This window comes from Ranitomeya imitator, chromosome 5 (assembly GCF_032444005.1).
Source record: "Ranitomeya imitator isolate aRanImi1 chromosome 5, aRanImi1.pri, whole genome shotgun sequence".
Taxonomy (NCBI): domain Eukaryota; kingdom Metazoa; phylum Chordata; class Amphibia; order Anura; family Dendrobatidae; genus Ranitomeya; species Ranitomeya imitator.
The window spans coordinates 570205387-570230466 of NC_091286.1; the positions used below are offsets into that span (position 1 = coordinate 570205387).

General features: G+C 43.4%; 1 protein-coding gene across 2 annotated transcripts in view; it reads left to right on the forward strand.

Annotated features, from left to right (window-relative positions):
* Window positions 1-25080, forward strand: part of ANKMY1 (ankyrin repeat and MYND domain containing 1) — a 108633-nt gene that overhangs the window by 16327 nt on the left and 67226 nt on the right. For both annotated transcript variants that reach the window (XM_069727797.1, XM_069727796.1), the window contains 2 exons: window positions 22721-23091; window positions 23242-23388. In XM_069727797.1, coding sequence (XP_069583898.1) covers window positions 22741-23091; window positions 23242-23388 — 498 coding nt within the window. In that variant the 5' untranslated portion in view covers window positions 22721-22740. The remainder of the gene's footprint in view (window positions 1-22720; window positions 23092-23241; window positions 23389-25080) is intronic.

Here is a 25080-nt window from a genome sequence, read left to right on the forward strand (position 1 = left end):
CTTCCTATATGCTGATATATGTTCCTCCTGTATCCTTCCTCTAGACTAAGAAAAGGACACACAAATCTAAGCATAAAGAGTGTGCTTTATGTACGCAGCCCCTCCCGGATGATTATGCCAAAAAACTGTGTGCAGAGTGTATCATGCAAACTCTACGGCAGGAAAATATCATGACTCCCTCAGATGTCAGAGCTATTATCCGAGAAGAGATGCAGGGTTTGGCGCAGACAAGTAGCGCCAGTACCCGTCAGCCTAGCAGGTCCCGGTCTCCGGTTAGTTCGGAGTCAGAGGGTGTATGTATTTCTTCAGACGAAGAGGGATCTCAGCCGAGCTCATCCGAGACTGAAGGGGGACTTTGTCTTCCCAACAGTAATGTGGACAATTTAATAAAATCTGTCAGGAGCACGATGGGGTGCCCAGATGGGAAAGAAAAGAAATCAGCACAGGACATAATGTTTGCGGGGTTAGGACAGAAGAAACGTAGGTCCTTCCCCGTCATACAAACCATCAAAGATATTGTCAAAAAGGAGTGGGACAAGCAGAATAGAGGGTTTTTACCATCATCCTCTAAAAGGCGCTATCCCTTCAGCGATGAAGACCTAAACACCTGGTCAAAGGTGCCAAAAGTTGATGCTGCGGTAGCCTCCACAACCAAACAGTCGGTCCTACCAGTGGAGGATTCAGGGGTCCTAACAGACCCGCTGGACCGTAAAGCAGAAGCTTTACTAAAGAGGTCATGGGAAGTCAATACGGGGGCGTTCAGGCCCGCCATATCTAGTACCTGTACTGCAAGATCTCTACTAGTATGGACGGAGCAATTGGAGGAACAGATTAGAGGCAAAACTTCGAGGGAATCTATCCTGCTGAAATTGCCTCAAATTAAAGAAGCAGTAGCATTCCTAGCTGATGCCTCAGTGGACTCGCTACGTCTTGCAGCCAGGTCAGCCGGCCTAGTCAACACAGCCCGGCGTGCACTCTGGCTAAAGAATTGGAAGGGGGACGCACAAGCTAAAGCAAAACTTTGTGCGATTCCCTGTCAGGGTGAGTTCCTTTTTGGGAAGACGCTGGATGAACTCCTGAATAAAGCAGGTGAAAGGAAGAAAGGCTTCCCTAACCAGTATCTTCCATCCTACAGGAGAGCCTTCAGGAGACGCCCCTTTACTAGGAACAAGCCGCTTGAACAAAGAGAGCGATGGGAGTCGAAGGACCCAAAGCAAAAAGGTGCCTTTTTTAGCGGGTCCCATAATCCGAGACGTAAATACCGCTAACCAGGAAGTAGGCGGCAGATTAAAATTTTTTCTTCCCCAATGGGAACAGATAACATCCAGCCAGTGGATTCTGGACATTGTGCAATACGGCCTTAAATTAGAATTTGATCGAATCCCTTGGGATTCCTTCATAATAACATCTCCAAAAGGTCAGGACCAACAGAGGGCTCTAGAAATAGAGATCCTATCTCTTCTATCTAAGAAAGTCCTGATTGAAGTTCCCCAGGATCAAAAAGGGAAAGGGTTCTACTCCCCTTTATTCCTGATTAATAAGCCAGATGGTTCATTTAGAACCATCATAAATCTTAAAAAATTAAATTCTTTCCTGCGTAATCATACCTTCAAAATGGAATCCATTAGTTCTACCATAAAACTCTTATTCTCTAGGTGTGTCATGGCCGGAATAGACTTAAAGGACGCCTATTACCATCTTCCCATACATGCCGAACATCAGCAGTACCTAAGGGTAGCAGTCACCCTGGAGGGAAAGGTTCGTCACTTTCAATATGTTGCAATGCCATTTGGGCTTTCTATGGCTCCCCGCGTCTTCACTAAGGTGATACTAGAAGTGATGGCTCATCTACGCCAACGAGATACCTTGATAATACCCTACCTAGATGACTTTCTAGTGGTAGGAAGCTCTGCACTTCAATGTAAAACTCGTTTATCTAATACGATCTCGTCCCTACAGGAGTTAGGTTGGATCGTCAACTTCGAAAAATCTCGGCTGAATCCAGAAACCGTTCAGACATTTCTAGGAATCCAGCTAGACTCCGTAAGTCAGAAATGCTTTCTTCCTCAGTCAAAGAGGTTGACTATACAATCAAAGGTATCAGACGCAATACGCAAACCCTACATGACACTAAGAAAGGCCATGTCCTTACTGGGGTCATTATCATCATGTATCCCTGCTGTACCTTGGGCACAATTCCATACCCGTCAATTGCAGTACGAAGTATTGTCGGCTCAGGGGAAAGACGGTTATCTAGAAAGTAGAATAACTCTTTCCAGTAATGTCTTAGAATCGCTATCCTGGTGGCTAGACATGGACCACCTATCACGGGGTGTGCCATGGATAATAGACCCGTCTAAAATAATTACCACCGACGCCAGCCCTATTGGGTGGGGAGCACATATGGAAGACAATCTGGCCCAAAATACTTGGGATCAGACAGAATTAATATGTTCCTCCAACTGGAAGGAGTTAAAAGCAATAGAATGTGCCTTATATCATTTTCTTCCGCAGATTCATGGAACAAATGTAAGAATTTACTCAGACAATTCCACCGCAGTGGCATACTTGAACCGTCAGGGTGGTACAAAGTCAGGAAGTCTGATGACCATAGCTGCAAACATCTTTCAGCTGGCAGAGGCTCATCTAACATCCTTAACAGCCCTGCACATCAAAGGTGTAGAGAACATCAGGGCAGACTACCTCAGCAGAAACGAGTTGCGTCAAGGAGAATGGACCTTAAACAAATCCATATTCAGAAGGATAACAGAAGCATGGGGGATACCACAAATCGACCTATTTGCCACAAGAGACAACCGGCAAGTACAAAGGTTCGCTTCCCTGAACACCAGGGATCACCCAGATATGTTGGACTCTCTCCACCATCCTTGGCGGTTCAGACTGGCATATGCCTTTCCTCCAATGTCTCTGATTCCTCTAGTGATCAGAAAGATCAGGAGGGAACAGGCAAGAGTAATCCTCATTGCACCATTCTGGCCGAAAAGACCATGGTTCTCTTGTCTCCAGACCATGTGCCTATGCGATCCTTGGATCCTCCCATCAGACAAGGAGCTGCTGTACCAAGGCCCCTTTTTCCACCCGCAAGTGAAAGGTCTTCACTTGACGGCGTGGAATTTGAGAGGCAACTATTAAGTTCCAGAGGGTTCTCAACAGAACTAGTAAACACCCTCTTATTGAGCAGGAAAAGATCTACCACCCTAATATATAGTAGGGTATGGAATAAATTTTTAGACTTCTACACGGTACCGTTCACTAAGCAAGTTCCACTCACACCTATCCTAGAGTTCTTGCAAAAAGGCCGAGAGTTAGGACTATCTGTAAATACCTTAAGAGTTCAGGTCTCGGCATTAGGAGCCCTATATGGATGCAATATAGCAGCTAATAGGTGGATCTCCAGATTCATAAAATCTTGTGAACGTAGTAAACCGGTCCATATTCCCCGTCTACCTCCGTGGGATTTAAATCTAGTATTAGAGGCCTTAACAAGCTCTCCATTTGAACCATTAGATTCAATACCTTTAAAAATCCTAACATATAAAGTAGCCTTACTAGTAGCCCTAACCTCAGCTAGACGGGTTAGTGACATCCAGGCCCTATCAGTAGACCCACCTTTCTTACTGATATTTCATGATCGGATAGTCCTGAAACCAGACCCCTCATACCTCCCTAAGGTAGCGTCCACCTACCACAGGTCACAAGAAATATTTCTCCCTTCCTTTTTTGATTCACCTGTAACTCCAGAACATCATAAGTTCCACACCTTAGATGTCAGAAGAGCCATCCTGACTTATATAGAAAGGTGTCAGACATGGAGGGAGAGTAGGGCTCTGTTTATCTCCTTTCAGGGCCACAAGAAAGGACATGGGGTCACGAGAGCTACCATATCTCGGTGGATCAGAGAGGCTATCTGCTTGGCCTATACGTCAAAAGGCGAGATTCCTCCAGTGGGTATAAAAGCGCACTCAACACGAGCCATGGCTTCCTCCTGGGCGGAACAAGCAGATGTACCGATCCATTTAATATGTAAGGCTGCAACTTGGTCTACACCTTCTACCTTCTACAACCATTATAGACTTGATCTGTCCACGTCTTCTGATCTGACCTTTGGTAGAGCTGTTCTTAATACAGTAATCCCACCCAAATAATGACTCTCTGAAAATCTCTCATGTGGGGTGCTGTCGTGGCGAAGGGTAAAAAGCCGGATTACGTACCGGTAATGCTCTTTTAATGAGTCCACGACAGCACCCATGTATTACCCTCCCTAAATTGTGCACAGCTCTTTCCTTTAAGGTCACAAATAATGGTTGTATAGAGTTAAGAAATTTATGTGACTGAATAAGAATGAATACTAACACTTTTGCGGTTCCCCTTTTTATACTCTGTAACTAAACTGAGGAGGAGAGGGGACCGCCTCCTTTTATTCTGTAGGTTTCCTGTTCCTATGGGCGGATCCCTCTCTCTCATGTGGGGTGCTGTCGTGGACTCATTAAAAGAGCATTACCGGTACGTAATCCGGCTTATTTGTGTTTCTTCATTGCCTTTTGAGTGTTTTTTGCATGTTTTTATTGCATTTTTTTTCAGTTTCGCTCTTGCTTCTTTTTGAATATAATTTTTTAATTAAAATTGCTTTGTTTTGTAAACTTCCTGTTTGTTGTGAGCTTTGATAATGCTTTATTGATAATGTTACGTGTTATGTAGGCAATCCAGTGACACAGTGTGCCAGCAATCAGAGCACATACAGTGATCTGACAATAACCCAAAAAACAATAGAACGAGCTCTGAGACGTGGAATCTCTGTAGACCGCAATACCTGAACCTATCCTAAACACAACTAAAGGCAGCTGTGGATTGCGCCTGACACTACCTATGCAACTCGGCACAGCCTGAGGAGCTGACTAGCCTGAAGATAGAAAAACAAGCCTGACTTGCCTCAGAGAAATACCCCAAAGGAAAAGGCAGCCCCCCACATATAATGACTGTTAGCAAGATGAAAAGACAAACGTAGGGATGAAATAGATTCAGCAAAGTGAGGCCCGATATTCTAGATAGAGCGAGGATAGCAAAGAGAACTTTGCAGTCTACAAAAAACCCTAAAGCAAAAAACCACGCAAAGGGGGCAAAAAGACCCACCGTGCCGAACTAACGGCACGGCGGTACACCCTTTGCGTCTCAGAGCTTCCAGCAAAACGAATTAACAAGCTGGACAGAAAAAGTAGCAACAAAAGCAAAGAAGCACTTATCTAAGCAGAGCAGCAGGCCACAGGAAAGATCCAGAAGCTCAGATCCAACACTGGAACATTGACAAGGAGCAAGGAAGACAGAATCAGGTGGAGTTAAATAACAAAGCAGCCAATGAGCTCACCAGAACACCTGAGGGAGGAAGCTCAGAAGCTGCAGTACCACTTGTGACCACAGGAGTGAATTCAGCCACAGAATTCACAACAGTACCCCCCCTTGAGGAGGGGTCACCGAACCCTCACCAGAGCCCCCAGGCCGACCAGGATGAGCCACATGAAATGCACGAACAAGATCTGGAGCATGGACATCAGAGGCAAAAACCCAGGAATTATCTTCCTGAGCATAACCCTTCCATTTAACCAGATACTGGAGTTTCCGTCTAGAAACACGAGAATCCAAAATTTTCTCCACAATATACTCCAATTCCCCCTCCACCAAAACCGGGGCAGGAGGCTCAACAGATGGAACCATAGGTGCCACGTATCTCCGCAACAACGACCTATGGAATACATTATGTATGGAAAAGGAGTCTGGGAGGGTCAGACGAAAAGACACAGGATTGAGAATCTCAGAAATACTATACGGACCAATAAAACGAGGTTTAAATTTAGGAGAGGAAACCTTCATAGGAATATGACGAGAAGATAACCAAACCAGATCCCCAACACGAAGTCGGGGACCCACACGGCGTCTGCGATTAGCGAAAAGTTGAGCCTTCTCCTGGGACAAGGTCAAATTGTCCACTACCTGAGTCCAGATCTGCTGCAACCTGTCCACCACAGAATCCACACCAGGACAGTCCGAAGACTCAACCTGTCTGAAGAGAAACGAGGATGGAACCCAGAATTGCAGAAAAATGGAGAGACCAAGGTAGCCGAGCTGGCCCGATTATTAAGGGCGAACTCAGCCAACGGCAAAAATGACACCCAATCATCCTGGTCTGCAGAAACAAAACATCTCAGATATGTTTCCAAGGTCTGATTGGTTCGTTCGGTCTGGCCATTAGTCTGAGGATGGAAAGCCGAGGAAAAAGATAGGTCAATGCCCATCCTACCACAAAAGGCTCGCCAAAACCTTGAAACAAACTGGGAACCTCTGTCAGAAACAATATTCTCAGGAATGCCATGCAAACGAACCACATGCTGGAAGAACAAAGGCACCAAATCAGAGGAGGAAGGCAATTTAACCAAGGGCACCAGATGGACCATTTTAGAAAAGCGATCACAGACCACCCAAATGACTGACATCTTTTGAGAAACAGGAAGGTCAGAAATGAAATCCATCGAAATATGTGTCCAAGGCCTCTTTGGGACCGGCAAGGGCAAAAGCAACCCACTGGCACGTGAACAGCAGGGCTTAGCCCTAGGACAAATCCCACAGGACTGCACAAAAGTACGTACATCCCGTGACAGAGATGGCCACCAGAAGGATCTAGCCACTAACTCTGTGGTACCAAAGATTCCAGGATGACCAGCCAACACCGAACAATGAAGTTCAGAGATAACTTTACTAGTCCACCTATCAGGGACGAACAGTTTCTCCGCCGGACAACAATCAGGTTTATTCGCCTGAAATTTTTGCAACACTCGCCGCAAATCAGGGGAGATGGCAGACACAATGACTCCTTCCTTGAGGATACTCGCCGGCTCAGATGAACCCGGAGAGTCGGGCACAAAACTCCTAGACAGAGCATCCGCCTTCACATTTTTAGAGCCCGGAAGGTACGAAATCACAAAATCGAAGCGGGCAAAAAATAACGACCAACGGGCCTGTCTAGGATTCAAGCGCTTGGCAGACTCGAGATAAGTAAGGTTCTTATGATCAGTCAATACCACCACGCGATGCTTAGCTCCTTCAAGCCAATGACGCCATTCCTCGAATGCCCACTTCATGGCCAGCAACTCTCGGTTGCCCACATCATAATTACGCTCAGCAGCCAAAAACTTCCTGGAAAAGAAAGCACATGGTTTCAACACTGAGCAACCAGAACCTCTCTGTGACAAAACCGCCCCTGCTCCAATCTCAGAAGCATCAACCTCGACCTGGAACGGAAGAGAAACATCTGGTTGACACAACACAGGGGCAGAACAAAAACGACGCTTCAACTCCTGAAAAGCTTCCACAGCAGCAGAAGACCAATTAACCAAATCAGCACCCTTCTTGGTCAAATCGGTCAATGGTTTGGCAATGCTAGAAAAATTACAGATGAAGCGACGATAAAAACTAGGAAAGCCCAGGAACTTTTGCAGACTTTTCAGAGATGTCGGCTGAGTCCAATCCTGGATGGCTTGGACCTTAACCGGATCCATCTCAATAGTAGAAGGGGAAAAGATGAACCCCAAAAATGAAACTTTCTGCACACCGAAGAGACAACTTTGATCCCTTCACAAACAAAGAATTAGCACGCAGGACCTGAAAAACCATTCTGACCTGCTTCACATGAGAGTCCCAATCATCTGAGAAGATCAAAATGTCATCCAAGTAAACAATCAGGAATTTATCCAGATACTCACGGAAGATGTCATGCATAAAAGACTGAAACACAGATGGAGCATTGGCAAGTCCGAACGGCATCACTAGATACTCAAAATGACCCTCGGGCGTATTAAATGCAGTTTTCCATTCATCTCCTTGCCTGATTCTCACCAGATTATACGCACCACGAAGATCTATCTTAGTGAACCAACTAGCCCCCTTAATCCGAGCAAACAAGTCAGATAACAATGGCAAAGGATACTGAAATTTAACAGTGATTTTATTAAGAAGGCGGTAATCAATACACGGTCTCAGCGAACCATCCTTCTTGGCTACAAAAAAGAACCCTGCTCCCAGTGGTGATGACGATGGGCGAATATGTCCCTTCTCCAGGGATTCCTTCACATAACTGCGCATAGCGGCGTGTTCAGGCACGGATAAATTAAATAATCGACCTTTTGGGATTTTACTACCAGGAATCAAATTGATAGCACAATCACAATCCCTATGCGGAGGTAGGGCATCGGACTTGGGCTCTTCAAATACATCCTGATAATCAGACAAGATCTCTGGGACCTCAGAAGGAGTGGATGACGAAATAGACAAAAATGGAACATCACCATGTACCCCCTGACAACCCCAGCTGGATACCGACATAGAGTTCCAATCCAATACTGGATTATGGGTTTTCAGCCATGGCAACCCCAACACGACCACATCATGCAGATTATGTAGCACCAGAAAGCGAATAACTTCCTGATGTGCAGGAGCCATGCACATGGTCAGCTGGGTCCATTACTTAGGTTTATTCTTGGCCAAAGGTGTAGCATCAATTCCTCTCAACGGAATAGGACACCGCAAAGGCTCCAAGAAAAACCCACAACGTTTAGCATAATCCAAATCCATCAGATTCAGGGCAGCGCCTGAATCCACAAACGCCATGACAGAATACGATGACAAAGAGCATATCAAGGTAATGGACAGAAGGAATTTGGATTGTACAGTACCAATGACGGCAGACCTATCGAACCGCTTAGTGCGCTTAGGACAATCAGAAATAGCATGAGTGGAATCACCACAGTAGAAACACAGACCATTCAGACGTCTGTGTTCTTGCCGTTCAACTCTGGTCATAGTCCTATCGCACTGCATAGGCTCAGGTTTAATCTTAGACAATACCGCCAAATGGTGCACAGATTTACGCTCGCGCAAGTGTCGACCGATCTGAATGGCCAAAGACATAGACTCATTCAAACCAGTAGGCATAGGAAAACCCACCATGACATCCTTAAGAGCCTCAGAGAGACCCTTTCTGAACAAAGCTGCCAGCGCAGATTCATTCCACAGAGTGAGTACTGACCACTTCCTAAATTTCTGACAATATACTTCTATATCATCCTGGCCCTGGCACAAAGCCAGCAAATTTTTCTCAGCCTGATCCACTGAATTAGGCTCATCGTAAAGTAATCCGAGCGCCAGGAAAAACGCATTGACATTACTCAATGCAGGGTCTCCTGGCGCAAGAGAAAATGCCCAGTCCTGAGGGTCGCCGCGCAAAAAAGAAATAATAATCAAAACCTGTTGAATAGGATTACCAGAAGAATGAGGTTTCAAGGCCAGAAATAGCTTACAATTATTTTTGAAATTAAGAAACTTAGTTCTATCACCAAAAAACAAATCAGGAATAGGAATTCTTGGTTCTAACATAGATTTCTGATCAATAGTATCTTGAATCCTTTGTACATTTGTAACGAGATTATCCATTGAAGAGCACAGACCCTGAATATCCATGTCCACACCTGTGTCCTGAAACACCCAAATGTCTAGGGGAAAAAAAAGACTGAACACAGAGCTGAGAAAAAAAAATGATGTCAGAACTTCTTTTTTCCCTCTATTGAGAATCATTAGGTTGGCTCCTTGTACTGTTATGTAGGCAATCCAGTGACACAGTGTGCCAGCAATCAGAGCACATACAGTGATCTGACAATAACCCAAAAAACAATAGAACGAGCTCTGAGACGTGGAATCTCTGTAGACCGCAATACCTGAACCTATCCTACACACAACTAAAGGCAGCTGTGGATTGCGCCTGACACTACCTATGCAACTCGGCACAGCCTGAGGAGCTGACTAGCCTGAAGATAGAAAAACAAGCCTGACTTGCCTCAGAGAAATACCCCAAAGGAAAAGGCAGCCCCCCACATATAATGACTGTTAGCAAGATGAAAAGACAAACGTAGGGATGAAATAGATTCAGCAAAGTGAGGCCCGATATTCTAGATAGAGCGAGGATAGCAAAGAGAACTTTGCAGTCTACAAAAAACCCTAAAGCAAAAAACCACGCAAAGGGGGCAAAAAGACCCACCGTGCCGAACTAACGGCACGGCGGTACACCCTTTGCGTCTCAGAGCTTCCAGCAAAACGAATTAACAAGCTGGACAGAAAAAGTAGCAACAAAAGCAAAGAAGCACTTATCTAAGCAGAGCAGCAGGCCACAGGAAAGATCCAGAAGCTCAGATCCAACACTGGAACATTGACAAGGAGCAAGGAAGACAGAATCAGGTGGAGTTAAATAACAAAGCAGCCAATGAGCTCACCAGAACACCTGAGGGAGGAAGCTCAGAAGCTGCAGTACCACTTGTGACCACAGGAGTGAATTCAGCCACAGAATTCAAAACAGTTATGTGTGCACGTGGATTACATCCATTTTTTTGCTGCTGAAATGTAATGAAAACCCATATCAATTTTTTATATGCGAATATTCGGCATCTCATTAAAGTGTATGGGGAAATCATGCAAATAAAACACATATAATTTGCAAGATTTCAAAAATTCAACGCACCTCAATTTTTGTAGTATTAAAAAAAGTAAACAAGTCCAAGAACGGTAAAGGATCCAGCTTCCAGAATATAATTGTTTAATTTAATACATTAAAAAAGTGAAAACATATACAAACTTTGCAAAAGGTTGAAGTGAACACTTTCTATAAGAACCAAGGCGTTTCAAACATCACAACGTTCTTAGTCCTGGTTCGAAATGCGTCGGTTTTTATGAAGGGTATTCAGAAAGTGAATTATCTGTTCCCCTGTACTTTACACACTCTCCCCTGCTCCAGGGCTAAATCTCTGGTGCCACCCATGATATCTGTAATTGTCTGCAGCACTGACTTCACATCGACAGCGCTGCAGACAATTAGTTATCTCAGCAGCTTATGATGTCAACCCAAGCAGAGTCACTGAGCTAAGTTACTGACTGCAGCGCTGTGATCGATGTAATGATGAAGTCAGTAAGGATTTACAGCACTTTTACATGGCGATATTTTGCATCAGTATTTGTTAACAGACTCCAGGAGTTTATCCAAAACACAGAAGTGGTGAAAGTCATTCAGTTATTATTTTTCTCAGTGTTTGCTCCTGTCTGTTTTTTTAGCTGACAAATACTGATGTAAAATACTGGCCAAAATACTCACTGTGTGAATGAGGCGAGGAAGCTGCTTGTAATCCTGCTGTAATATAACTCTTTATTCCAATGATGAGTGCACACTTGCTTGTCTTCTATGCTCCATGATATTCAGCAGAGCAGGAGCAACACCTGGGGCAAAACTGTGGACGGCAGTTGTCCTTCCCTATGACACAGTGACATGTGATGGACCCCGACTCCCAAACAAAATGAATCACGCAGACGCACACAAAATAAATACACGAAGCATTGTAATTAGGTGTCAAACGTTCTCAATTTTATTTACATTCACATGACACCAAAAATGGCACAACTCCCGACTCACAAAGAGTCACCCTCCAGCACTCAGGAGAGGAAAACCCCCTGTGGTGGAAACCTCTAGGAAACCATGGCTGGAGGATCGCCCTTCCCTTGGGCTTAGAGAGTTAGTGCCGATATATAACAGATGTAACAAGTTTTAACATTTGTACATTTTACCAGATTGACAGAGAACGACATAACAAATATAGACTATAAATGTGATAAACCGGATGTGGGAGAGATCTGGCTGCGATATCGGTCACCACATGGGTTGTTTGACCCAATTTAGTTGATCTGATTGCCCATATGAATGAACCATTTCTTCCTTACAGATTCAGGTCCACCTCTCATAAATTTAGACTTTTGGTTACAGGGATTGTTCATAATAGATAACCCGTATTAGTAGAAATACCCCCTCCCCCCTTCTCCCATCCCAATTTATCACCCATTAACCCCTTTCTGCCATTAGACGTACTATTCCGTCCATGTGGGGTAGGCTTTACTTCCCACGGACGGAATAGTACGTCATAGGCGATCGGCCGCGCTCACGGGGGGAGCGCGGGCGATCGCGGCCGGGTGTCAGCTGCTTATCGCAGCTGACATCCGGCACTATGTGCCAGGAGCGGTCACGGACCGCCCCCGGCACATTAACCCCCGGCACACCGCGATCAAAGATGATCGCGATGTGCCGGCGGTGCAGGGAAGCATCGCGCAGGGAGGGGGCTCCCTGCGTGCTTCCCTGAGACCCCCGCAGCAATGCGATGTGATCGCGTTGCTCCGGGGGTCTCCTACCTCCCTCCCTGCAGAAAGTCCCGGATCCAAAATGGCCGCGGATCCGGGTCCTGCAGGGAGGGAGGTGGCTTACCAAGTGCTTGCTCAGAGCAGGCACTTGGTAACGCTGCACTGCTCTCAGACAGATCGGTGATCTGTCAGAGTGCTGTGCAAACTGGCAGATCACCGATCTGTATTGTCCCCCCCTGGGACAAAGTAAAAAAGTAAAAAAAAAAATTTGCAAGTGTGTAAAAAAAAAAAAAAAAAAAAAATATTATTCCCATAAATACATTTTTTTATCTAAATAAAAAAAAAAAACAATAAAAGTGCACATATTTAGTATCGCCGCGTCCGTAACGACCCGACCTATAAAACTGGCCCACTAGTTAACCCCTTCAGTAAACACCGTAAGAAAAAAAAAAAAAAAACGAGGCAAAAAACAATGCTTTATTATCATACCGCCAAACAAAAAGTGGAATAACACGCGATCAAAAAGACGGATATAAATAACCATGGTACCACTGAAAGCATCATCTTGTCCCGCAAAAAATGAGCCACCATACAGCAACATCAGCAAAAAAATAAAAAAGTTATAGTCCTCAGAATAAAGCGATGCAAAAATAATTATTTTTTTCTATAAAATAGTTTTTATCGTATAAAAGCGCCAAAACATAAAAAAAATGATATAAATGAGGTGTCGCTGTAATCGTACTGACCCGAAGAATAAAACTGCTTTATCAATTTTACCAAACGCGGAACGTTATAAACGCCTCCCCCAAAAGAAATTCATGAATAGCTGGTTTTTGGTCATTCTGCCTCACAAAAATCGAAATAAAAAGCGATCAAAAAATGTCACGTGCCCGAAAATGTTACCAATAAAAACGTCAACTCGTCCCGCAAAAAACAAGACCTCACATGACTCTGTGGACTCAAATATGGAAAAATTATAGCTCTCAAAATGTGGTAACGCAAAAAATATTTTTTGCAATAAAAAGCGTCTTTCAGTGTGTGACAGCTGCCAATCATAAAAATCCGCTAAAAAACCCGCTATAGAAGTAAATGAAAAAATGTATTTATTTCCATTTTCCCATTAGGGTTAGGGCTAGGGTTAGGGCTAGGGCTAGGGTTAGGGCTAGGGTTAGGGCTAGGGTTAGGGCTAGGGTTAGGGCTAGGGCTAGGGTTAGGGCTAGGGTTAGGGTTAGGGCTAGGGTTAGGGCTAGGGTTAGGGCTAGGGCTAGGGTTGGGACTAGGGTTAGGGTTGGGGCTAGGGTTAGGGCTAGGGCTAGGGTTAAGGCTACAGTTAGGCTTGGGGCTAAAGTTAGGGTTAGGGTTTGGATTACATTTGCGATTGGGATTAGGATTAGGGGTGTGTCTGGGTTAGAGGTGTGGTTAGGGTTACCGTTGGGATTAGGGTTAGGGGTGTGTCAGGGTTAGAGGTGTGGTTAGGGTTACTGTTGGGATTAGGGTTAGGGGTGTGTTTGGATTAGGGTTTCAGTTATAATTGGGGGGTTTCCACTGTTTAGGCACATCAGGGGGATCTCCAAACGCGACATGGCGACCGATCTCAATTCCATCCAATTCTGCATTGAAAAAGTAAAACAGTGCTCCTTCCCTTCCGAGCTCTCCCGTGTGCCCAAACAGGAGTTTACCCCAACATATGGGGTATCAGCGTACTCAGGACAAATTGGACAACAACTTTTGGGGTCCAATTTCTCCTGTTACCCTTGGGAAAATACAAAACTGGGGGCTAAAAAATAATTTTTGTGGGAAAAAAAGAGATTTTTTATTTTCACGGCTCTGCGTTATAAACTGTAGTGAAACACTTGGGGGCTCAAAGTTCTCACAACACATCTAGATAAGTTCCTTGGGGGGTCTAGTTTCCAATATGGGGTCACTTGTGGGGGTTTCTACTGTTTAGGTATATTAGGGGCTCTGCAAACGCAATGTGACGCCTGCAGACCATTCCATTTAAGTCTGCATTCCAAATGGCGCTCCTTCCCTTCCGAGCCCTCCCATGCGCCCAAACGCTGGTTCCCCCCCACATATGGGGTATCAACGCACTCAGGACAAATTGGACAACAACTTTTGGGGTCCAATTTCTCCTTTTACCCTCGAGAAAATACAAAACTGGGGGCTAAAAAATAATTTTGAGGGGAAATTTTTTTTTTTATTTTCACGGCTCTGCGTTATAAACTGTAGTGAAATACTTGGGGGCTCAAAGTTCTCACAACACATCTAGATAAGTTCCTTGGGGGGTCTAGTTTCCAATATGGGGTCACTTGTGGGGGGTTTCTACTGTTTAGGTACATTAGGGGCTCTGCAAACACAATGTGACGCCTGCAGACCATTCCATCTAAGTCTGTATTCCAAATGGCGCTCCTTCCCTTCCGAGCCCTCCCATGCGCCCAAACGCTGGTTCTCCCCCACATATAGGGTATCAGCGCACTCAGGACAAATTGCACAACAACTTTTGGGGTCCAATTTCTCCTGTTACCCTCAGGAAAATACAAAACTGGGGGCTAAAAAATTATTTTTGTGGGAAAAAAATTTTGTTTTATTTTTACGGCTCTGCATTATAAACTTCTGTGAAGCTCTTATTGGGTCAAAGTGCTCACCACACCTCTAGATAAGTTCCTTAGGGGGTCTACTTTCCAAAATGGTGTCACTTGTGGGGGGTTTCAATGTTTAGGCACATCAGTGGCTCTCCAAACGCAACATGGCGTCCCATCTCAATTCCTGTCAATTTTGCATTGAAAGGTCAAACGGCGCTCCTTCCCTTCCGAGCTCTCCCATGCGCCCAAACAATGGTTTACCCCCACATATGGGGTATCAGAGTACTCAGGACAAATTGTGCCACAACTTTTGTGGTCCAATTTCTTCTCTTACTATTGGGAAAATAAAAAATTGGGGGCGAAAAGATAATTTTTGTGAAAAAAAAATGATTTTTTATTTTTACGGTTCTGCATTATAAACTTCTGTGAAGCACTTGGTGGGTCAAAGTGCTCACCACACCTCTAGATAAGTTCCTTAGGGGGTCTACTTTCCAAAATGGTGTCACTTGTGGGGGGTTTCAATGTTTAGGCACATCAGTGGCTCTCCAAACGCAACATGGCGTCCCATCTCAATTCCAGTCAATTTTGCATTGAAAAGTCAAATGGCGCTCCTTCCCTTCCGAGCTCTGCCATGCGCCCAAACTGTGGTTAACCCCCACATATGGGGTATCAGCGTACTCAGGACAAATTGTACAACAACGTTTGGGGTCCATTTTCTCCTGTAACCCTTGGTAAAATAAAACAAATTGGAGCTGAAGTAAATTTTTTGTGAAAAAAAGTTAAATGTTAATTTTTATTTAAACATTCCAAAAATTCCTGTGAAGCACCTGAAGGGTTAATAAACTTCTTGAATGTGGTTTTGAGAACCTTGAGGGGTGCAGTTTTTAGAATGGTGTCACACTTGGGTATTTTCTTTCATATAGACCCCTCAAAATGACTTCAAATGAGATGTGGTCCCTAAAATAAAATGGTGTTGTAAAAATGAGAAATTGCTGGTCAACTTTTAACCCTTATAACTCCCTAACAAAAAAAAATTTTGGTTCCAAAATTATGCTGATGTAAAGTAGACATGTCGGAAATGTTACTTATTAAGTATTTTGTGTGACATATCTCTGTGATTTAATTGCATAAAAATTCAAAGTTGGAAAATTGCGAAATTTTCAAAATTTTCGCCAAATTTCCGTTTTTTTCACAAATAAACGCAGGTAATATCAAAGAAATTTTACCACTATCATGAAGTACGATATGTCACGAGAAAACAATGTCAGAATCACCGGGATCCGTTGAAGCATTCCAGAGTTATAACCTCATAAAGGGACAGTGGTCAGAATTGTAAAAATTGGCCCGGTCCATAACGTGCAAACCACCCTTGGGGGTAAAGGGGTTAAAGTCATAGGTGCTTCCATGAACTCCCAAAGGAGAGCAGCTTTTTGTAGAGGGTAACAGAAGGGGATCCTGTGCTTGGGATCCCCATCGATTACTTTCCCATGCGCTGGGGGTGTCTAAAGCAGACAAACGCTTTCCCTGCTAGAACCTCCAAATTTCACCAAGGTCGGCACATTACGTGGGGTGGTCAAGCTCAACGTCCTCAGGCGCATCAGTAATGGCGCTGATCGTGGCAGCGCGGCCTTCTATTATGGAATCTTCTTTATCACACTTGTTTATGACCCCATAACAGTTGTCATGGTTACTGCATGGGCTATTACTGATGCAGGACACAAGTATTGACCCTTTCATCATTGGTAATTCACTTCATTATAGAGGCAAATAACTGCACTTGTTACCAAGCAGGCGCCTATCATTATGGCTTCCCTTAGGCACCATAAGAAATACAAATTAAACATGCAAGTGTTTCAGGAGTGTTTTGCACTTTTTAAATCCAGAGATTGGATTTTTAGCTGGCACTTTACACAGAAAAAATAAGGGGAAATTACTTGTAAAATAATATCATAGGGAATTACATTTCAAGCATTTTCCTAATGTACAGTTCACATAACTACATAGGTTGAAAAAACCATCAAGTTCAACCTATCTTCAATGTGATATATTTTATATTGCTAGATTATTTATAACTCACAATGTCATGTTTTGTTACAAAGCATCCAGACCTTATTTAAATGTTGTTATAGTAACTGCCATTACTAGCTCTTGTGGTCGGACATTCCAGTCTGATTGCTCTTACTGTAAAGAACCCTTTCCTATTTAGCTGCCATAATTGTCTTTCCTCCACGTGTAACTGTTTGCACTTTCTAAAAATTAGACAGCATATCTAAATCTTCCCCAATCTGCTGGAGGCAGGAAAGCTTGGAATATGAGCACAGTCTCTAATTGCGGAGGGAGAGAACAAATAATTTCATACGCCATATTCATCTACAGTTGCAAGGCTTTTTCTGTTTTGTGTCAATAACTTAGCTTCCCATAAAGAATTATTGTGGTGTTACTTCTAAAAAATTCATGAATAAAGGGGTTGATCGGTGAAAATATCTCTTTCACACAGTGTAGATGACAGCTTTATTGATCGGTAGAGGTCCAACTTCAGGGGTCCACATTGACCGGTAGAACGGGGAACTCTTAGACCTGATAGAAACGGAGTAGCAGTGCGAATGGGAATGTCCAACAAAGAGATCCAGCTCATCTAAAACGTATCCATCTTTATTTCTAATCTGTAAAAAGATGGTGTGCCAAATAGACCTTGCATAAAATGGAAAAGACTCCCTTTTAATCCATGACCTTTAACGCCTTTTCAGGCAGACTCCTCTTACTCATAACCTACAAGAAGGAAATAACTCCATCGTTTTTACCCCACCGGAGAACACACCCTCCAAACACCGGTTCCATGACGTCATTGGGTTAACAAGATCAAACACTAATTAAGTACAAATTCCAAGAAACAAATAAAAGACATGTAAAAGAATCTATACCTACACAATACATGATATTTAATAATGTAGAATCAGATGAGTCTGCCTATTCAATCCCCGCGAACAGAACATATCCGCCATCGGTATCCAGTATGCCTCTCTATTAAAAAAAAGCATGTCTTCGATCTCCGCCTCTAGGTAAGGGGTTCACTTTCTCTAAACCATAATCCTTTCTTAACATCACCCCCATGTTTTTGTAGGAAATGTTTAGATACATCCGATGGATTATTCGCTTCCCTATTGTATGATATGCAATTAACACAGTACACTACAAAAGTGCTACTACAATTTATAACCTGTTTTATCCGATATTGTCTACTTTGGACCACTAGATCAATCCTTTGGTTTGTTTTCATACTTGCACGAAGCACTCTGATACCGCATTTGTGACACCCTATGGGTGTAAGCCTGGTTCTTTTCTCTTCTTTTTTTTTGTAAAATAAACTGGGTGATAACATGATAGATAAAGTTGGTGATTTTTTTTCTCAGAGAAAAGACATCTATTTTTAATAAATTAATTCAAGGAAGAATCCCCATGTATAATTGGCAAATACTTATTGACAATAGTTTTTATTTGGCTATACGCTCTACTAAAAGTGGTGACAAAACCTGTTGTTTTTTTTTGTGCACCCACTAGTATTGCATTTTCAGTAATTAATTACGACTTTTATTATACACTATATCCTTAGCTCTCTTTAACCCCTTAGCGACCGCCGATACGCCTTTTAACGGTGGCCGCTAAGGGTACTTAAACCACAGCGCCGTTAATTAACGGCGCTGTGGAAAAAGTCCATAGCGCCCCCCAGAGGCCGATTTTCTCCGGGGTCTCGGCTGCCGAGGGTAGCCGAGACCCCAGAGAACATGATTCGGGGTTTTTTTAACCCACCCCGCATTTGCGATCGCCGGTAATTAACCGTTTACCGGCGATCGCAAAGAAAAAAAAAAAAAAAAAAGCGATCTCTTTTTAATTTCTCTGTCCTCCGATGTGATCGCACATCGGAGGACAGAGAAAAGGGGTCCCAGGTGGCCCCCCAATACTCACCTAGCTCCCCCGATGCTCCTCGTGTCTCCCGGTGGGCGCCGCCATCTTCAAAATGGCGGGCGCATGCGCAGTGCGCCCGCCGGCCGGCACCGGGAGAATCTTTGGGGTCTCGGCTGCCGGGGGTAGCCGAGACCCCAAAGAGCACGATCGGGGTCGGTATTACTGACCCCTGTTTTGCGATCGCCGGTAATTAACTGTTTACCGGCGACCGCAAAAAAAAAAAAAAAGTAAAGTGTAATTCTCTGTCCTCTGATGTGATCGCACATCAGAGGACAGAGAAATAGGGGGATTCGGGGACCCTAGCATACTCACCTAGGTCCCTGGATCCTCTTGCTGCTCCTCCTGGCCGCCGGCAGCAGAACATGGCGGACGCATGCCCAGTGCGCCCGCCATCTGTCTCCATCTGCCGGCCGGCAGGAGAACAGCAGTTGGGGCTAAAATTAGGGGCAGGGTTAGGGTTAGGGGTAGGGGTAGGGTTAGGGGTAGGGTTAGGGTTAGGTTAGGGTTAGGTTAGGGGTTAGGTTAGGGGTAGGGTTAGGGGTAGGGTTAGGTTAGGGTTAGGTTAGGGGTAGGGTTAGGGGTAGGGTTAGGGGTAGGGTTAGGTTAGGGTTAGGGGTAGGGTTAGGGTTAGGGGTAGGGTTAGGGTTAGGTTAGGGTTAGGGTAGGGTTAGGGGTAGGGTTAGGTTAGGGGTAGGGTTAGGTTAGGGGTAGGGCTAGGGTTGGGGCTAAATTTAGGGTTAGGGTTGGGGCTAAATTTAGGGTTAGGGTTGGGGCTAAACTTAGGGTTAGGCTTCTTTCACACTTACGTCGGTACGGGGCCGTCACAATGCGTCGGCCCGACATACCGACGCACGTTGTGAAAATTGTGCACAACGTGGGCAGCAGCTGTAGTTTTTCAACACATCCGCTGCCCAATCTATGTCCTGGGGAGGAGGGGGCGGAGTTACGGCCACGCATGTGCGGTCAGAAATGGCGGATGCGACATACAAAAAAACGTTTCATTGAACGTTTTTTTGTGCCGACGCTCCGCCAAAATACAACTGATCCAGTGCACGACGGACGCGACGTGTGGCCATCCGTCACGATCCGTCGGCAATACAAGTCTATGGGCAAAAAACGCATCCTGCGGGCACATTTGCAGGATCCGTTTCTTGTCCAAAATGACGGATTGCGACGGAATGCCAAACGACGCAAGTGTGAAAGTAGCCCTAGGGCTAGGGTTAGGGTTGGGGCTAAAGTTAGGGCTAGGGTTGGGGCTAAAGTTAGGGTTAGAGCTGGGATTAGGGTTAGGGTTTGGATTAGGGTTCGTATTAGGGTTAGGGTTGGCATTAGGGTTACGCTTGGGATTAGGGTTAGGTTTGGGATTAGGGTTAAGGTTAGGGTTGTGATTAGGGGTGTATTGGGATTAGGGTTAGGTTTGAGGTTAGGGTTGAGATTAGGATTAGGGGTGTGTTGGATTTAGGGTTTTGATTAGGGTTATGGTTAGGGTTGACATTAGGGTTGTTTTGGGGTAAGGGTTGTGATTATGGTTAGGGTTAGTGATTAGGATTATGGATGAGGTTGGGATTAGGGTAAGGGGTGTGTTGGGGTTAGGGTTGGAGCTAGAATTGGGGGGTTTCCACTGTTTAGGTACATCAGGGGGTCTCCAAACACGACAGCCAATTTTGCGCTCAAAAAGTCAAATGGTGCTCCCTCCCTTCTGAGCTCTGCCGTGCGCCCAAACAGTGGGTTACCCCCACATATGGGCCATCAGCGTACTCGGGATAAATTGGACAACAACTTCTGGGGTCCAATTTCTCTTGTTACCCTTGTGAAAATAAAAACTTGGGGGCTACAAAATCTTTTTTGTGAAAAAAAAAATATTTTTTATTTTCACGACTCTGCATTCTAAACTTCTGTGAAGCACTTGGGCATTCAAAGTTCTCACCACACATCTAGATAAGTTCCTTGGGGGGTCTAGTTTCCAAAATGGGGTCACTTGTGGGGGATTTCTACTGTTTAGGCACATCAGGGGCTCTCCAAACGCGACATGGCGTCCGATCTCAATTCCAGCCAATTCTACATTGAAAAAGTAAAACGGCACTCTTTCTCTTCCAAGCTCTGCGGTGCGCCCAAACAGTGGTTTACCCCCACATATTGGGTATCGACGTACTCAGGAGAAATTGCACAACAACTTTTGTGGTCTAATTTCTCCTGTTACCCTTGTGAAAATAAAAATTTGTGGGCAAAAAGATCATTTTTGTAGAAAAAATGCAATTTTTTTTTTTCACGGCTCTACGTTATAAACTTCTGTGAAGCACATGGGGGTTCAAAGTGCTCGCAACACATCTAGATAAGTTCCTTAAGGGGTCTAGTTTCCAAAATGGTGTCACTTGTGGGGGGTTTCCACTGTTTAGGCACATCAGGGGCTCTCCAAACGCGACATGGCGTCCAATCTCAATTCCAGCCAATTCTACATTGAAAAAGTAAAACGGCACTCCTTCTCTTCCAAGCTCTGCGGTGCGCCCTAACAGTTGTTTACCCCCACATATTGGGTATCAGCGTACTCAGGAGAAATCACACAACAACTTTTGTGGTCTAATTTCTCCTGTTACCCTTGTGAAAATAAGAATTTGTGGGCAAAAAGATCATTTTTGTGTAAACAAAAGCGATTTTTTATTTTCACGGCTCTACGTTATAAACTTCTGTGAAGCACTTGGGGGTTCAAAGTGCTCACCACACATCTAGATAAGTTCCTTAAGGGGTCTAGTTTCCAAAATGGTGTCACTTGTGGGGAGTTTCCACTGTTTAGGTACATCAGGGGCTCTCTAAATGTGACATGGTGTCCGATCTCAATTCCAGCCAATTCTGCATTGAAAAAGTCAAACGGCGCTCCTTCACTTCTAAGTTCTGCGGTGCGCCCTAACAGTGGTTTACCCCCACATATGGGGTATTGGCGTATTCAGGAGAAATTGCATAACAAAATTTATGGTTACATTTCTGTTTTTACACTTGTGAAAATAAAAAAAATGGTTCTGAATTAAGATGTTTGCAAAAAAAAGTTAAATGTTCATTTTTTCCTTCCACATTGTTTCAGTTCCTGTGAAGCACGTAAAGGGTTAATAAACTTCTTGAATGTGGTTTTGAGAACCTTGAGGGGTGTAGTTTTTAGAATGGTGTCACACTTCATTATTTTCTATCATATAGACCCCTCAAAATGACTTCAAATGTGATGTGGTCCCTAAAAAAAAATGGTGTTGTAAAAATGAGAAATTGCTGGTCAACTTTTAACCCTTATAACTCCCTAACAAAAAAAAATTTTGTTTCCAAGATTGTGCTGATGTAAAGTAGACATGTGGGAAATGTTATTTATTAACTATTTTTTATGACATATCTCTCTGATTTAAGGGCATAAAAATACAAAGTTTGAAAATTGCAAAATTTTAAAAATTTTCGCCATATTTCCGTTTTTTTCATAAATAATCGCAAGTAATATCGAAGAAATGTTACCACTAACATGAAGTACAATATGTCACGAAAAAACAATCTCAGAATCAGCGGGATCCGTTGAAGCGTTCCAGAGTTATAACCTCATAAAGTGACAGTGGTCAGAATTGCAAAAATTGGCCTGGTCATTAAGTACCAAATTGGCTCTGTCACTAAGGGGTTAAAGTCCAGGTCGTGTTTACCGAGGATTATGTGCTGCTGAGAACATTGATCTTTTGAGCTAACCAAAGGATCATTTCACCCAATAAACAATCCTTTAGCCTGGTGATCGGAAGTCTATTAACACTGCGTGATTATCGGGGAATGAGTGTTCTTAGGAATGCCCGTTCCCAATAATTGTGTAAGGTAAATGTGCCTTTACTCTACCGTACGCTAAGAGTCCACAGTAAAGCTCTGAACCAGCAGTTGTAAGGACTTTGCTCTTTATAATACTAGTTATGTTCTATCAAACACAGATCCATGTAGAGGAGAGGACATGTCCGATACAAAGTCACAGGAAGAAGATGACAGTCATGAACCACCACTGGTAGATATAAAGCTGGATGACCCTGAGGGACTCGTAAAGACTTGTGGAGAAGATGTTTTAGATGAGCCAGATCAAGAGGAAATCAAAGAGGAACCAACTTGTGACAGTGTCCCTGGAGATCTCGATGGTAAAGGAGCCCCAGTAAGATCAGGTCATCAATTAAACTTGGATGAACAAAAATTACTTTGGGGTTTAGAAGATCTGGAAATTCAGCAATGGTCTGATGGCTCCAGCTTCAAAGGACACATGGCCCTGGATCTGAAAAAAGGCTTTGGAGAATTTAAGTGGGCCAATGGAGAGGTTAGTATAGATGTCAGAGCCAACAAAAGCTATCGATTATCCTGGTGAAATAAGAAAGCTATAAAATGCATAAGACTCTCCCCCTCCAAATATCATAGTAACCTTTCTTGAACTTATTATAGTGATGCATTATGTATTCTTTTATTTCAGACCTATGTTGGTGAATTTTACAAAGATCATCATCATGGAAAGGGGATTTACACGTGGCCTGATGGTTCCAAGTTCACTGGCACTTTTTATCTTAGCCGGAAAGAAGGTTATGGGACCATGACATTTGCTGATGGCAGGAAATACCAGGTGCTTATGTAGTAAGAGTTCACTGTCCTAATGCAGCACAATATAGTAAACTGCTTTATTCTCTTATCCAGAAGTTGCTTCTTCTTTGCCTCTTCTTCTCAGGTTCATCTCAAGATGCTTCTTGTCACTCAGTATTTCTACCCATAAAACTTCTTCTTTAAAACCCCTTCCCGCCGCGGCCCTATTTTGTTTTTGTGTTTTCGTTTTCCGCTCCCGTCCTTCTCAGAGCCATAACTTTTATTTTTCTGTCAATATGCCCATGTGAGGGCTTATTTTTTGTGGGACTAGTTGTACTTTTGAACGACACCATTGGTTTTACCATGTCTTGTACTAGAAAACGTAAAAAAAATTCCAAGTGCGGTGAAATTGCAAAAAAAAAGTGCAATCCCACACTTGTTTTCTGATTGGCTTTTTTGATAGCTTCACTAAATGCTAAAACTGACCTGCTATTATGATTCTCCAGGTCATTAAGGGTATGTGCACACGTCCGGATTTTTAGCGTTTTTTTTGCGGAATTTCGCTATAAAAACGCTATAATTCCGCATCAAAAACGCTAAAAATATGCATCCTATCATTTAAAATGCATTCCGGATTTTTTGTTCAGATGGATGCGTTTTTTTCCGCAAAAAAACACATTCCGCAAAAAAAATGGACATGCTCATTCTTTTTGCGGATTTTTTGCAGATTTCTAAGCCAAAATGACTTTCAGGAAAAAAAAAAAAAAAAAAACGCAAAAATTCCGCAAAGAATCCGCGCGGAAAAAAATGCAATTTTCTGCCAGAATTCTCCGGATTTTGTCAGGAAAAAAACCTGACGTGTGCACATACCCAAGACTTCATAGACACCTAACATGTCTAGGTTATTTTTTATCTAAGTGGTGACAAAAAAATTAAAAATTTGGTAAAAAAAAAAAAATGCGCCATTTTCCGATACCCGTAGCGTCTCAATTTGTCATGATCTGGGGTCGGGTGAGGGCTTATTTTTTGCGTGCCCGAGCTGACGTTTTTAATTATACCACTTTTGTGCAGATACGTTCTTTTGATCGCCCGTTATTGCATTTTAATGCAATGTCGCGGCGACCAAAAAAACTTAATTCTGGCATTTCAATTTTTTTTCTCGCTATGCCGTTTAGCGATCAGGTTAATGCTTTTTTTTATTGATAGATCGGGCGATTCTGAACGTGGCGATACCAAATATGTGTAGGTTTTTTTATTATTGTTTTATTTTGGATGGGGCGAAATGGGGGTGATTTAACCCCTTCACCCCAAAGCCTGTTTTCACCTAAGTGACAGGGCCAATTTTTACAATTCTGACCACTGTCACTTTATGAGGTCATAACTCTGAAACGCTTCAACGGATCCTGGTGATTCTGACACTGTTTTCTCGTGACATATTGTACTTCATGATAGTGGTAAAACTTCTTCGATATGACTTGCATTTATTTGTGAAAAAAACAAAAATTTGTCGGAAATTATGAAAATTTAGCAATTTTCAAACTCTTAGTTTTTATGCCCTTAAATTAGAGAGTTATATCACATAATATAGTTAATAAACAACATTTCCCACATGTCTGCTTTACATCAGCACAATTTTGGAAACATAACTTTTTTTTGTTAGGACGTTATAAGGGTTAAAAGTTGACCAGCGATTTCTCATTTTTGCAACAAAATTTGCAAAACCATTTTTTTACGG